Raw genomic sequence first — 17,387 nt, forward strand, 5'->3', positions numbered from 1 at the left:
TTTTACTTCCAGAAATGCACTTTGGACAGAATTACTGGATTAATTAGCAGCCACTTTTGCCAGGTATGAATTAAATGTTAATCTTCACTATTGGAGAGTTTGTAAAAATGCTGTTGCAACAATGTTCTACTGACCTTTTTAATAAGTGTTGGTAGAAAATAAGTCCTTTTTTATAAAACTAAAGTCCGGACAGTAAATCGAGTTCAGGAATAAACTGAGGATCCTGGAGCTGTGAACCAGCAACACTAACAGTCATTCCAAAACCAGCTAGAAATAAAAATTGACCACCTTCAGCTATGCAGAATTTAGGGCTTTTTTTTTTTTTTACTGCAAAAGGATCATGACCTTTGCTATAAAAATGCACATAAGTAAAAAGTTCTTGACAGTACATATCAGTTAAGTGCTTACATGGAGTTACACATGTATGAATTTTTGAAGAGTTCTTTAATAAACAAGCTTGTCCATTTGATTTAATTCAGGACCTTTATTCTCAAGTATAGCAGTGCTGGAGAATAAGGGTTTTTCTTGAGGTACCTCATCTATAATAAGCTGATCAGTTTCCCAAACGCATAAAGAGACTGTTTTCTGAAACTTGGCCCGTTTGGATTAGGTTTTAAGAGAGTAGGGAAAACCTCAAACTGTAACTTTCCTCATGTCTGAATTTAAATTACTGAGGTCTGCTTTCAAAAACAAACCAATTTCACAAATTTCTAGTTCATGGTTTACCAACCTTGATATAATTTTTTAAATGGTGTACAAGTGTGTGCTCTTACGAAGTGCTTATTCAATTAGAAAAAATTTCCCAAAGGCTGAAAAGTGTGAGAGAAAAATATACAGTACTAAAAAGGATCCACATGAGAAATGCAAATCCAGCAGAAACCGGCATGATCTAGACGTGAGTACTGACTGCTGTGGAACGTGAACCACTGCACGTTAAAGCTTACATAGCCTGCCAAAATCTGGCATGACTCAACTGCACACACACTCTCACTCACATTCTCATCCTCCTCCCTTCCTGAAACACATACAGAGCCCAGCAGTCCCACCCCCGTGCACACAATATTACACTTCCTCAGCACAAACACACAAAGCACACTAACGTGTAAGGTTGAAGAGTGGCACATAGGACTTTATTGTTCTCTTATCATCCTGAAGAGAAGCATCTCTACAGAATTTTAGTCAGCAATGCAAAATTTTAAAACATATCTAATGTCATAACTAAAAAAAACAAGTCCTGATCCTTGCATAAATACTACAGAGCAGTGTAAAAGTCTAGTGGCGAAGATAAAAGGTTAAAAGTATGGAGTGCTTATTAATGCTTATTTAACATGTTGACCTAATCAATAAAATCCTGCATAGCTAAATCTCAAATGTACAATTATATAAATTAATAAATTAATACAAAGTGACTAGATCATGGTCTATATGGAACCAATTAAAGATATGTATAGGTTCTTACAGCCTGAAGGGAATTAAATGCATTTCCAATTGATAAAAATATTGGATCGTTTCTTAACTGAGGTGTAGCTCAGGTCTGTAAAAGGCTGGAGAAGATCCTTTCCTTTACAAACCCGTACAAGATAATCCTTCTCTAACATAGATATCTCTCTGTGACTCTCTCTCTCTCTCACACACACACACACACACAAACACTTCGAAGTCTCTCTCCTTTGGCTGAATGTCACCAGTTTGCCACCATTTTACTAGGAAGATTCAATTCTAGACCTAGAAAACAAAAGAAATCAAAGTTAAAACAGTAATGCTGATATGAATGTGGCACACACAGTGGGGTGGGGCTGTACGGTCTTCTCACACTGATAAGGGTGAGGTACGGACCACCTAAGAGTAAGGTCACGCTTGGCAAGTAAAGTGCACTAAAGCACTGACAAGGGACTGAAAGGAAACACTGGACAAATGAGAACTCTGCAAACATGTTAATACTGACAAACATTCAGTGCTGCTATAGTGCTGTTTGCTCTCCTTTTCTATAATAAATTCTATTGTTCAGCAAAGTGCTTGAAATGCTACATAAATACACTGCCTTTCACTGGGCCTGATTTATTACCTTCAATAAAGAGAGAGGAAAAGAAAAAAAAGAGAGGCTGGGTATTGAATGACTGTTTATAATTGCTATAACGTAAGTGACAACAGAAACCAAACTGTCTCACAGATAATCCACAACATTAAATGTAACTATACAATAGTCAATGCCACAACGTCATTCATCACTCAATTTAAAATTATAATAGTTGGGAAATTGCTGCGTTATAAGAGGAATAAAACACTTTGGGACATGCTGTTGATGGCAAATAATCCATTTCGGGGTGGTACTGGTGACTCTGCTTTGCGTCGAGACACATCACACCACCCCGTGGCTGATTAGTTTCCTAAAATAACATGCCCCATCGTATTTTATTCCTTACTTAATGCACTGTTTCAGAAAGGCTGCATCGGTGCAGAGCTTAATCTTACCAAAAATCTCTTTATTCATTTTTTTATTAACGTAGCGGATAATGTACAACATACACAGGGGGGAAAAAAGATTAAAACAATGGATTAAATCACATATGATAGGTTAGATCATTTCATCAAAGATTAATAACTGATTACACAGTTGTACGCGTTCGTATTTGTCACGGTGTACGAGCTAATGATAACAGTATGTCCCAAATGTTCACTTTCTACACCCATAAGGATTCAAGTCTGAGTGCACTATAGTCAGAGTGCACAACTTGGAGACGGGCTGCATGCGGGGCTTAGGATGCAATTTTGGGTTGGTTATTTAGTAAACATTACCTAGAGCATAAAGTATAAAGAGGGGCGTCATTCAGGGTCACACTTTTCTCCGCCTCACCTGCCATGTAATGTTGGTTTGTCAGTGGACATAAGTCTGAACTTCGGCCAGTCTGGAGCAGCTGGGCGTGCCCATTCTCTGAGCTCTCTGATATAAGTCACTGTCACCAAAATAGCGTGCACGGTACAGCAAACCCTCCTCTGCGGACACACACACACACACACACACACACACACACACACAGGGACATGATATTCAGTCTGCACATTGCAAAACTGGTCATTTAAACGGTTTTCGTTTCAGACTTGCTGACACAAACAAGTTGTCATGGCAACTTCCCCTCCGCAGAATCATATCCATATGTGGGGGGGGAAACCCACCATGCACCCATGAACCACGCTCAGTCGCTTTGCTGCAGGATTATCAGGGGCTGTGTTTACTCAGCTACTGAGAAAATACACAACGCCACCATCGATACTGATAAAGCAGATAAGCAGCACTTGTCTCAGTACAGGAGTTCGATTTCTGAACTGTAAACATTTTGATACATGGTTTAAAAGGAAGAGAGAAGTCCTTTTCTGCTGAATACTGACGATGAGCTTGATGATGGAGCAAGATAATAAAGACGCAGATTGTGAGTCAGAATGCAAGTGAATTAAGAAACCTGGTCTAAACCGTCCTAAGGCAATTCTGATTAATCATGGTGCAGCATGACGTGCCTGTTTGTTAAGAAATAACCAAAAACCCAAACACAATCGGAGGAAATGCTTTGTGGTTTTGCGGTTTCGTCTGGAGGACGAATTGGGACAGCTGTAGTAGTGCAGAGTCGGGAAACCGACTGACATTCACACACATTTCACTGGACCTGCCAGTCAGTGAGTAAAGAAATTTGACCCATAAAATTTGACTGATAAAAAGATACACAAGAGTAGGACTTGCGTCGCATCTGGGGTCAATTCTCCCTCCTTTCACCCAGGATCCACCTCAACCCTAAAGCAATTACTGAATGAAGTACAGCCAGGTTTTATTTTTATTTTTTTTGCATGTATAAGAAGTGTGCTTAAGTCTATTCTCTGTCTGACTGGAAAAACATGAGGGCCTGATTGTTTTATTTTAAGGTGTAGTACTAAATATCCGAACGGCAAACTTCAATTTCTACTTTCTAATAGAAAGCAAAGCGCACACACAGCAGGACAATAATATGAACGCAGGAATGAGTACGTATTAGCTTAGTCAATGCAAATATGTATCACCTTGCTGGTTTTACATTCATTTAAATAGATTTTTTTTGTTTAAAACAAATGCAACGCAAAGTACAAGGCTATTTTAACAGTCACAAGAAGTTAGTCAAGTTCAACAATCAATGGGCTCTTTTGATGGTTTTGAAAAATAGCAATAATTCATGGAGGTGTGAAAGAACTGCCTCTTATCGATGAGACGAGCATCAGTGCACTTATTCACTGAAAAGAACCCAAATTCCCAACAAGCCTACAGACCCAAGAATCCCTTCATTCTGAACAAATTTCCCATTATAATTAGGATTTGCTGCACACATCTGTGCTATTATTAAAGGGATAGTTCACCCACAAATGAAAGTTCTGTCATCAATTACTCGCCCTCGTGTCGTTCCGAACCCATAAAGACTTCTGTTCATCTTTGGAACACGAATGAAGACAATTTCAAATGATACCTGGGAGATTTATGTCCCTCCATTTACAGTCCATGTAACCAAAACCAAAACGGGACCCGGAAGCGCTGCACTGTTTACAGCAGAGGAAGAGGGACGCTGTACACAAACCGAGTCATGTAGAACCATCTTTGTAACAAAGATGTCTGCAGATTTCTACATAGAGGAGGACTTAAATTTTTTTTTTTTTTTGTCCGTGGTCACGTCAACATCACACGCACGTGCCGTGGATCTCTCGTGAACACGCGTCGGAGATCTGTGCGGAAGTGCAGATATTTCATGAATAAAGACTTCATTTTAGGGGTTGTTCTGCGCACAGAAAGCATTCGTGTCGTTTCATAAAACTGGGATTAAACCACTGGAGTCACATGGATTTACTTTTACGATGCCTTTATGAACTTTTTAGAGCTTGAAAGTTTTAGTTACTTGGACTGTAAATGGAGGGACAGAAATCTCCCAGGGTTCATTGAAAATGTCTTCATTTGTATTCCGAAGATGAACAGAAGTCTTATGGGTTCGGGACAACATGAGGGCGAGTAATTGATGACAGCATTTTCATTTTTGGGTGAACTATCACTGTCAGTGCTATTTTATGAGCTTGCAGTTGATTAATGGATGAACGTGCCATCTCTAATAATTACAATTATACCTAGAGCAGGAATTAGATGTTTATTTAAATCTGGTCTACTCCACATATGTATAATATTGCATCAATCTAATATTTAATGTTGAAATTGATTATACTGTAATGTATTGTATACTGTCAGCAAATGTTACCCATAAAATGCTATTTGCTTCATCAGTCCACATTTCCTATTGCTTATTTTAAAGGAAGTGCCCTAGATACAATTGAGAAACTCGCATCCTGTTCAGCTCTACCCAAGAACAACCTGGCAACCCAAAAAGTATGAAAGGTGACTAGAAAATCGAGCAGCGACTTCAGAAACCTCCGAGAACCCTCTGTTCTCCACATAAACATCGATGTGATACCTTGTAAGCTACTCTAAACTCCAACTCTGAATACAGCTCTGTAGTGAATATTTAAGATTGCTAATCATTACATTATAGGAAAATTAAAGTCCACGTTCGTTACGAAGGTACAAATAAGAGCGAGGATGATCATCTTACTTCTAGTGCATTGCACTAGGTTTGTAAGCTGACAGTATTTAACAGGGATCAACCCATGGCTTCAGATATATAACGAGGAAGGGTGGAAAGATTTAGTGTGTTTGTGGGAAGAGCGTACTGTGTTGTTTCTCCTTCCAGCAGTTGTTGCGGAGGGTGGAGATGTAGTCGTCCTCTACGCTGCGCTCCACCTGTCTCAGATTCATGCCACTGTACTCCTGACTGAAGCGCTCACTCACGTAGTACGGCACATGCAGGGTCTCGGTCAGCCGCTTCTGTGTGTGACCTACAGAACTGAAACCCAAAACAGCATACGTGTTTTAAAACCCAAGAAACTGATCACATGTACAGTTCAACTACGGCTGAGTTATTTAGGGGTTATATTTAGGGGACAGTCTCCAGATAAATGAATTTTAGTCTAGTAGTATAACAACAGCGTGACTGGACTTTTTTATTATCCGCTCATCTGCTCGACTCAATCGGGGAGCAGAAGAGAGAACGAGATACAGAGTCTCTGAAACACTTCTCTTTCAACACAAACTGCATGTGATAGGCAGTCTGGGTCAAAGGGAAGAGCGAAGAGATCATGCTTTCAGGTTATACTGTGGCCCAACTCAGCCCGCTCTGCTGAGGGTTTCAATCTTTCACCATCATTATCACTCAGGGGTTGTCTGACTGAGGAACATGACATGAGATTTCAGTTAAAGACTGCTAGTGAGGACCCAGCTAAGAATGTGAGCAACATACAAAGGCCCAAGACAGAACTTGCAAGGTTTTTTTTTTGTTTGTTTTTTTAAGGGCAGAGAGGCTGCTATATAGATACGGTTTACAGAGTTATTATTTAGTTACTAGTCATAAGTATAAGCCTGAATGCCTGGTCACCTGAATTTGAATTTGTTTCTTCCAGTAACTGTAATCTAATGCTTAATAATTAAGCAAAAATAAATGTGTAAACATGAATCTAACTGCAATTTTATATGTGCCTAATTTGTATAATATTAACATTCCCTTATTTAGGAAGGCCATACAGATTATTATCTGTTCAATTACTTTAGCTTCCAACCTAGGTAACATCTCTTACTATATCAAGAGTCAAGATTTTTATTTGTCACATACACAATTATATACAATATATAACTTGCAGTGAAATGAAAACCTGGCCTACTCCTCTTTAGATTGCTAATTTTATGAGTTTCACAAAACATGATGTGTACATCAGTTCTTCTCTCTGTTTGTTTTAACCACTTGTGCATGTGTATGTGAGAATATGTGTGCTAATAGACTCATATGCATGCATGCAAAAAAAAAAATGTTTATAGTCATACAGACTGCGTGGCCGGGAATTATGTCCGAGTAGCAGAATCAGTCATGTCTGCTGGAGCTGGAACAGTGAATCTAATCATGAATATGATTAGCTATTGATTAACAGGCTACTCAGTGACGGCAGCAGCTGGATTATCCAATAATACTACATGTCCACGCGGCCATCATTTCCTCATAGGTCTTACCATACCTCCAATGAGTGAACAGTCTGGATCAATAAGCCTTCAACTCAAGACCAATCCTGCTTTACCCCTTCACTGAGGCAGTTAGGGGAGGTTTCATCCCATTCCTAATAGTAGCAATAATAATAATAATAATAATGGGATTGCTGGTACAGAGAAATGGTTTAAAATGAACTTTGTAGTGAATCTAGTAATGAACCAGTAAAGAGTGAAGCAATCTAAGCAACACAAGTTAATACTGTTTTCCTTTTAGATTTTTCTAAATAAAGTCTTTGGGGTAAACCTTTTTACAATGTTGTGACAATGTTGTTTCATTTCGTTTAATAGCCTCCCACAGGTGATTAAAAGGTGGTAGGTATATTAACATGAAGTGGCGCTTGTGTGTTAAATAACCTTGTGCCAATTTTTTGCCCCAGACTGTATGTGTAAGTCTGAGTCACTGACTACACACTGCATATCTGCGTCTATGTGTGTGTGTGGGTGACAGTTGGTGAGGAAGTGACAGCGTGTGTGCGGCTGTCAGCGTAGATGGTTGAGCGAATGAATGGCAAAGTGGAGGGTTGTGTGTCTATGCATTTAATATGCAAGACAGATCTTCAAATTATAATGAAATCCTTGGGCTAAAGAAGTATTTGGTGTGTGTGTGTGTGTGTGTGTGTGTGTGTGTGTGTGTGTGAGTATGCAAACTTACGGTCTGTAATTGAGGCTGTAAGGAGGATCAGCCACCATCATCTGGCTAAGAGTGGACACAATAACAAGGATGAGGATGGGCATGAGCTGGACGAAGAAAGCCAAGCCACCCTGTAGCACAACACACAAATGCACACAGAGACACATACACACTTACTTAGGGGGAAACTTAAACTTAACTTATTTAATTTTCCCTACTTATAAACACAAATTATCATAGCATGACCCAAAGCCCAGTCTAGCCATTATATGCTGTCCAAAACTTAAACCTAACCAAAGCTGATTTCAAATGCAGAATAAAGGTCTAGGGTTAAATTAATTCACTTTTATAGTTGAACCTTTATAAGTAAGGTTCAACAAAATAGGCAGCAAAATGGCATGTATATCCTAAATAGTACCTTAAAAATAAAAATCACAAAAAGATATGCAATAAGTATGTGTAACATGGTGAATTATTCCACAAAATGTATTTATGCTACATAACTCATCAGGTTTCTGAAACCGAGAGTCAACATGACACCACTGACTATATTATATAGTCCTGTACACAGCTCACTGCTGACCTCTACTGTTCAACACATGCCAAAGGTCTTGCTGTGCATTCTGCCACCATCATATCCATAAACAATACCATCAAGGGTGAGCAAAAACCAAAGTAATGCACTCCATGAATTAGTACCAAAGCTTTGGATGCTCTACATAATACCTGCTGTGACTCAAATTTTATATATATATATATATATATATATATATATATATATATATATATATATATATATATATATATAAATACTGTGTGGAAACAACAGTTTCACAAAAGTCCTGTATAGCCAAAACTCTTCTGAAGTACAATATATAAGCAAATGTATATGGACACCTGACCATTATACCAATATGTGGTTCTTTCCCAAACTGCTGCGACAAACTTGGAAGCGCACAATTGTATAGGGTGTTTTTGTGTGCATTAAAAATCCCCTACACTGCAACCAAGAAGCCCAAACCTGTTCCATCAAAACAATGCCCCTGTACACAAAGCGAGCTCCATGAAGACATGGATGGATCAGTTTGGAGTGGAAGAACTCGAGTGTCCTGCACAGAGCCCTGACCTCAACCCCACTGAACACCTTTGGGATGAACTGGAACGCCGACTGCATCCCAGACCTCCTCACCCGACATCACTGCTTGATCTCACTAGTGCTCTTGTGGCAGAATGAGCACAAATCCCCAAAGTCACACTCCAAAATCTAGAGGAAAGCCTTCCCAGAAGAGTGGAGGTTATTATAACATCTCAAGGGGGACTAAATCTAGAATGGGATGTTCAACAAGGGCGTATGAGTGTGATGCTCAGGTGTCCACAAACTTTTGGCCATATAGTGTTTAATATAGATAAGATTATTCATCTATTAATCTGATTACATTATATTCACTAATATAACGGCATAATATTGAATTTTCCCCAGCAGCCAATTAAACTACATACTATACCAGACTGTCCACATGAGCATGTAACAGTACTACACATAAGAAAACACTACAGAATAGTGAAGTATTTTGAAGATTCAAAGTCTCAAAGCTGCTGAGTGTTCACTCTGGTTTATAGAGCTGTTTAAGGACACTTTACTTACACCTCTTTCTTCCCTTCTTGCACCACGCTGTTGGCTGAAGTGCATTCGCCCGTTGCTGTACATGTGAACGTTACCTGAGAACACAACGTGACACAAAATAAATCACATAACTATACTAAATATAGTAATGCCTCAAAAACACACTGAGAATGTAACGAGTAGACTACAATAGCTTAGACAAGAGCTCTCAAATACTTTCATGGGATGTGCACATCTGGAAATATGCTGCTGCAGAGAGCAGCACTGTCATGGTGTGCAAAAAGGTGTTTATCGGGACTAAATAAAAGTCTCTGTGTCTAATAGTGCAGTGTGACAAAGCAAACAAACACACAGACACTCACTAGAGGGAAATCCTCCACCGAAGAACATGTTAAACAGATCCTCTGGGGAGATATCAGGCTGGAAGTCTCGCTCGGAGTGCCTTCGTCTGCCAGCGCATCTTCTCACCTCCCCGTACTGGTCATAGTTACGCCTCTTCTCCGGGTTGGACAACACGGCATACGCGTTCCCAATAGCTGCACAATACAACACCGTTAGCGTACAACCACAACAGGAATACACGTGGAACATCTGGAACAGTGGTCAGCAGTATGTAAGGTACACTACCAGTCAAAAGTTTGGAGACACTCGACTGAAATGTTTCTCATGATCTTAAAAACCTTTTGACCTGAAGGTGTATGATTAAATGATTGAAATCGGTGTCGTAGAAAAAAATATAATTGTTCCAACATATTCATTTCTTTCATTAGAAAATGGATGTTTTATTTACAAAAATATATTTTTTTAAATGGATGACCCGAGAAAAATATTCTGAAAAGCAGCCAAAAAGTGTGCAGCGTAGGTGGGAACTCCTTTAATACTGTTTAAAACGCACCTCAGGGGAATTCCTCAAGAAATCGGTTGAGAAAATGCCAAGAATACATTTCTGGAAATTCTAGGCAAAAAGGCTGACCACTTTGAAGATGCTAAAATACTAAATTATTTTGATTTATTTTGGATTTTTTATCACAACATAATTCCCATAATTCCCATTTGTGTTATTCCAGAGTTTTGATGAATTTATTATTATTATAAAATGTGGGGGAAAAAAATAAAAAAGAATGAGTGTGTCTAAACTTTTGACCGGTAGAGTGTATAAAGATGAGTATCACTAGGCCTGTCTCGATAATTACGTTATCGACTTATCGTACATACAGGGGTATCCTCGATCGTTTTTGCTGACCTCGATATTGCCCGTCATGTTTACATGCGTGTTTGTTTACAAAAGAGTGAACGTCACCAACATTTCAGCCACTCGCGCTGCCTCTGTCCTCTCGAATGCTCTAGGGCTGTCAAATTAAAATTCAAACTTCGAATATTCAGCGAATTTAAGATAAAAATGCATGGAATTTAAGATGTGTAGTAGGCACTAGAACCGATTTTAATTAAAACATACTGTTGAAAAGAAAAAAAACGACACACAAGGTATTAACGATGCACTAACAATGTTTTTTGAAGATGAAAAATCTAGAAGGAATAGTTCTAGTGTTTCAAATAATCCAGTCGTAGTCAGTAATGTCGGGGATTGGGCTGCTTAAGCTGCGCAAACTGAAGTTGAACGGTGAATGAAGCGGGTTAATTAACTCACCCAAACACATCCTATACACACATGAGACAATACATCATCCAATAAAAGTAGTTATCGTGACAGGCCTAAATATCACTTCCAGCTGTTAAAAACATTGTAATACAGTGGTGACTTGTTGAAAGTATCACATATATGACATAGCCTGATGTCTATTGTAGAAATAACATAAATAAAAGCATCAAGAGAAGGGTTGGATTACTTTACAATATAAATAAGCAATATAACTAAAGTGTCACGCTCACCTTTAAAAGCTTCTGTAGCACCAGGTGCATGGTTCTTATCCGGGTGAAACTTCAGCGCCAGTTTCCTATACGCCTTTTTAAGGTCATCGTCTGATGCATCTTTCTGCACCCCGAGAATCTCATAGTAGTTTTTACATTGTTTTATTCTACCAAGAACAGAACAACACTGATGTTAGGACAAGGACAGACATCGTATGTGCCGTCTGTGTGAATAAGGGACTAACTAATCTTTATAGCAATAGCTTAGAGACGTCATGATGTAAATCCAGCTCACACAGGCTGGTTTGCGCGTATTAAGATATGAACAGCAAAAAAATTCAGTGCTGCTGAACAGGAGACTTTTCTTGTATGTTGTGCAAGTTTACTGCAAAGCTTCAGCGGAAATATTTCTCATTTGATAAGAGATTTGAGGAAGCTACTCCTCCTCTTTATGTGCCTTGTGGCATAACATGACCGGTTTATTCAGTGTGCATGTTAACAAAGACTGCTTATTGAGTAAACAGTATACAGTATACTATTGACCCCTGTATACTCATGCAGGTGGTCTGATTCTTATCTTTTCTTTCCTTGTGTCTTACAAAAAAATTAAAAATAACACACACACACACACACACACACACACACACACACATTGAGCTGCAATGTCAGTATAATTTGGCATAAATACAAGAAAACCCTAGGACTAGGGGTCACACCTTCTACTTGGAGCAAAGTGCATGCATGAAAGAAGAATTTGGGATGCTATGTCTGCCAGGTGAGAATTTTAACGACACAATCCACTACCCTTACCTTTTCACAGAATCTACTTGCTCTGTAGTGTATGCTTTAGCTGATTCGGATATCTTCTCCTCTGCAGCACTGTGGTTATTAGCACTGGACTCGTTTTCCTCTGGACTCTCGCTGTCTCCTGCAGAACTGTTGTGAGTGGACGCATTCCCATTCTGCTGCAGAGTCTCCAACAACTCTGCAAACACCAAAAGTAAAAGTAAATTGAATACTAGAAGTCAGTTATTAAAACGATCATATATGATTACTAAAATTTAGTCTCAGACTGAAAAAACAAAAACAAACAAACAAAAAAAACAGTAGCTGGAAATAAACCAAAGCATTTCCACACCATGCAAACACTCACAGTAATGGTGGGTGAAATGGCAAAAATATCATATATAACAATGATAACAACAACAATATATCATTTTGCTGAAAAAATATTTAAAATAATAGTAATAATAATAATAATAATAATAATAATAATAATAATAATAATAATAAAGAAGCACCAACAAGGGTCACTATAGGTTCAGAGACTTTTGGCCAGCATTTACAAAAAGAAATTATGTATTTCATGAAGAAAATAAAAGGTAATAAAATTATTGTGCCAAAATAGTTTTAAGGGTGGTAAATAAGATAATGACAATACTTAGAATAGCTCCACAATTCCTGTTAAAACAGAAGTTTTTAAACCAGACAGATCTTGTTCTCAGCACAGTAACCACAGTGTGCATATATATATATCTCAAGATTTTGTGCCAGTGATTAGAACCTGCTTAGGGAATGTCTGTCTTATTTAAACCTCTCATATCTAGTGTCTGGTGTTCCCTTTGTTACTGAGGTGTGTGGTGTCATTATGCCAAGATCTAAAGAGTTCTGTAAGGCCTTCAGAAAAAAGGTTGTGGATGCCTATGAGTCTGGCAAGGGATATAAAAAAAGATCTCCAAATAATTTGAAATACCTCATCTATAGTTGCCAATTGCCAATTTGTCCAGGACTGGCCGTCCCAGCAAATTCAGCCCAAGAGCAGAGTCTGATACAAAAAGAAATCTTCAAGAACCCCAAAATTTCATCACAGGATCTGCTAATTAATTAAGTAATTCCTGCAACTGTTGGTGTAAAAGTGCAAGCTTCTACAATCAGAAAGATATTTGACCTGCATGGGAGGCGTGCCAGGAAAACACCTTTGTTCTCCAAAAGAACATTAGAGCAAGACTACAGTTTGTCAATGAGCATATAGGCAAAGACCAGGCCTTTTAGAATAATGTGCTCTGGATAGACAAATCAAAGACAGAGTTGTTTGGCCACAGTAACAGCAGACATGTTTTGCACAGACCAAAGACAGCTTTTCAGGAGAAGCACCTCATACCAACTGTGAAGCACGGTGGTGGAAATGTTATAGTTTGGGGTTGCTTCGCTGGCTCAGGGACTCGACAGCTTGCATTCATTGATTCAACTAAGAATTCTGCATCATATCAAAGAGTGCTTGAAGATAATGGCTGTTTCTCAATATGCGTTCGTATGCGATCTTGCATCCCTGTGAACTCCTTCTCAAGAACATACTCAAAAACGCAAGTACCGCGGGCACATGAAATTACCCGGATGTGTTCTTGATATGGCAGATGCATCGGTTGCAGACTTGAGCACACTAAACCCGCTTGAAGTCCCAGAAATCATTACAGCAAAACAGTAGCAGATGACAGAGGCCTGACGCATACCTAGAGTTTTAACATCTTTTTAACAACAATAATCTAAATACATCAAAATATGCATCTAAAAAGACTGATTTTGATATATGATTTAGATGAAGATATATATATGAGGTTGTTGAAAAGTCTAATATATCCCTCAGAACTATTTGAATTAAATTGTGCTAGCTTCCATCCTGAGGTAACTCGTTAACTTCGTTCTGAGTTTAACTTCGTTTTTACATTAAAATATACTTAATTGATTTTGGTTTATTAACCGGCTGAAACATATTACTTAGGGAGCACTGAAGAGGTGAGGACCTTGTCCCATAACTAGAAATGTGCTAGGACGGTCCATTGTACAACAAGACGCTCACAGCACATCTAAATTCTGGCAAAAATGCATTCTATGTCCTCTTGTCCTTCCAAGTTCATTCTTTCAAGGTAGCCTGGCAAGACCGATCTTGAGGAAGTAAGTTTGTTCTTGAACCGAGTTGAACCAGAAGTGGACCTCAACAGGATAATGATCCTAAGCAAATCCAAATCCAACTAGCAAATCCAACTAGCAAATCCACCAAGGAATGGCTCAAAAAGAAGAAATGAAGTGTTATGGAATGGTCCAGTCAAAGCCTGGATTTGAATCCCATTGAAATGTTGTGGGGGGATTTGAAACAAGCAGTACATGCAAGAAAACCCTCAAACATTTTGCAACTGAAAGAATATTGCATGGAAGAGTGGTCATAAATTCCAGCAAGCCAATTTCAGAGACTGGTGGACAATAATGCAAAGTTATTTCTGCTAAAAGGGGCAATACTGTATTCTGAGGCCAAGGGTGTACTTACTTTTTCCACAGAAGAATAGCACATCTATATTTCTATTGAATAAATGATTGAAAAAGCTATTTTTCCTTGTGTTTTTTTTTTTTCAAGTATATCAAGAGCGTATTGAAATCATTCTCATGGTTGGATCAGGAAGCCGTCGCAAGGTTGCGATGGACTTTAACAGGAGACATGGCAAACATATCACACACAACATTGTCAAAATTGTTCAAAAAACAAATTCAGAAAGACTGGAACCAACTGAGAAGTGGACGTCCACGAACATGCACTGGTGAAGGCACAACCGACGTGGTGCTAGCAAACATAGTCCACTATGTATAGAGACTTTTGGGGCACCCTGTGCTTCAAGTGTGCCCAAGAACCATAATTCAAACTTTGAAGCGGGGATTCTCACAGTCACCATGTGTAGGATTGTATCAAACTGGTGGACAAGTAGGAAAAAGACTGGAAAAATGTTAAAATTTTCCCACTTCCTGGGCGTGTTTGTGTCTTTTGTGGCTTTACTACCCCTTACCAGCTTCCAAGTTCTGGTACATCTCAGCACAGTTTAACGATTTGTCTGGTCCATAATAACAATCATGTCAAGAAGAATATTAAACTGATGATCAGGCATGTTAAAGTAATGAAAGTGGTAAGAAGTGACTACTCTGACACACACACACACACACACATTATGCGGGCTTAATTTCAGCAGGGAATGTCAGGAAGATGCTGTTAAAACTAGAGACAAAATTATTACTCTGGTAAAACTGTCACCTCTTTTTTTTTTGTCCCCGCTGGATTATGGCCATCATGTGATACTGTGTAATCCATATTGAATCTTGGTGAATAACATTACAAGACAATTGTGATTAGAATAAATGAAAAGACAAATGTTTATCATCAACTGACCAATGAAAAAGACATATACTTTTTGTTCTTTATAAACAACTAGACTGTCTAATCAGTCACAGTATATAATCTAATCTAATCTATCTATATATATATATATAGATATACTCTCATACATACACTCACTCATTCATTCATTCATTCATTCATTCATTCATTCATGACAGCTCAGTGGTTAAAGGCTCTGGGTTACTGATCAGAAGGCTAGCCGGGCTACCACTGTTGGGCCCTTGAGCAAGGCCCTTAACCATCAATTGCTCAGTTGTATAAATGAGATAAATGTACGTCGTTCTGGATAAGGGCGTCTGCCAAATGCCATAAATGTAAATATATATAAAATCTAGTCGAGTCTGTCATAATAAATGACAGTTACTCACACCACACCTAATAACTACAACTCCAGTTTTACTTGTGTACTTATTTCATAGAATCACACATTTGTGACATGTACTTTGCTTGTATTTTCTCATTTGTAAGTCGCTTTGGATAAAAGCGTCTGCTAAATGAATAAATGTAATGTAAATGTAGTTAGAATAAACCTGACAGCCATCTGACACACAATCAATACCCAAAATACAGCCAACATATAGACACAGATAGCTATAACATGTCGAGTTGTACTTCTAAGACACTTATATTATAAAAGCATATTATAAAACAAAGGCGATTGTTGAGTCTTATTTGATATTAAATTTGATATTAGACTAACGCTAACTAGCTTTAATCTAGCTAACTAGGGGAACTAGCTAGTCGACTTATCACTGCTTACCGTGTGCCTTTTCCGTCGGAAACAGTCTCTGTGCTTTTTCTAAAAACCGTTTCGCTTTGTCAGCTTCGTTACTTTTTATTGCTTTGACTGCAATATCGATACACCTTTCCGCTTCGTCCTTGTTCACTTCCATTACGCTCTATATACCATATGAACCTTTAGAAATTAGCTAAATAAATAAACACATAGCATATCTAGGCGGCGCCTTCTGATGACATCAGACAGAGATTGTCTTTTTCTATGTCGCAGACTGAAGTGTTCTCCTTGTGTAACCCGAAAAGATTTAATAGTACATTTTCCTCTAATCGATTGTCATTTTGCAGCTGAATAAACTATATGGTTAATGGCTCTGTATGATCATACAGACAGTACAATAGTACAATAATAACACTACAATAGCCCAGGACTATGAAAACATTCTTATGTGACACATTTTCACGAAATATCCTTATTTCTAGCAATTAAAGGAATTTGCAATATTTTCAGAAATGTCTGGAGTAGTGTTTAGTAAGCTTTGAGATAAAAAAGATTTGAGGTTTTGGTGATATTGGATACACTGAGTGACATCCATACATTTTGCATACCACTTATCCTACACGGGGTCATGGAGGAGCCTGGAGCCTGTCCCAAGGAGCTCAGGGCACAAGGCAGGACCCTGGACAGGGTGCCAACCCATTGCAGGACACAATTGAAACACACACACACACACACACACACACACACACACTACTGACAATTTGGAGATGCCAGTCAGCCTACTACATGTCTTTGGACTGGGGGAGGAAACCGGAGTACCTGGAGTAAGCCTCCAAAGCACAGAGAGAACACGCAAGCTCTGCACACACGGGGAGGAGGCAGGATTCAAACCCCCAACCCTGGAGGTGCGAGGCACACGTGCTAACCACTAAGCTACCGTGCCCCCCAAACGGAGTGACATATATCTTTTATTTTTTTAATCATAAAGAAAGATATTCAAGTTTTTAATAAAGAAACTTAGCACCAGGTGCCTCCTAATCCTGCCAACAAACCATGTCATGCAATAGCCAGAGTGTTATGTAAAAAGACAAGCTTTTTGTACGGTGGAGTAATAATATCCCATCCATGGTGTGTCCTGCCTCACACTCACATACAGTT

The 17,387-nt window shown here is 38.7% G+C and overlaps 1 protein-coding gene across 1 annotated transcript; it reads right to left on the minus strand.

Moving 5' to 3' along the window:
- Positions 1–1,103: 1,103 nt before the first annotated feature.
- On the minus strand, positions 1,104–16,489 carry dnajb12b (DnaJ heat shock protein family (Hsp40) member B12b). The gene is made up of 9 exons (XM_053639239.1): positions 16,254–16,489; positions 12,085–12,259; positions 11,296–11,441; positions 9,768–9,941; positions 9,427–9,500; positions 7,803–7,912; positions 5,728–5,900; positions 2,855–2,994; positions 1,104–1,725 (listed from the first exon to the last, which is right to left on the minus strand). Exons 1-8 carry the CDS (start codon positions 16,384–16,386, stop codon positions 2,876–2,878), a joined length of 1,104 nt encoding a protein of 367 aa, XP_053495214.1. The 5' UTR covers positions 16,387–16,489; the 3' UTR covers positions 1,104–1,725; positions 2,855–2,875.
- Positions 16,490–17,387: the final 898 nt, after the last annotated feature.

Source organism: Ictalurus furcatus, chromosome 13 (genome assembly GCF_023375685.1).
Source record: "Ictalurus furcatus strain D&B chromosome 13, Billie_1.0, whole genome shotgun sequence".
Taxonomy (NCBI): domain Eukaryota; kingdom Metazoa; phylum Chordata; class Actinopteri; order Siluriformes; family Ictaluridae; genus Ictalurus; species Ictalurus furcatus.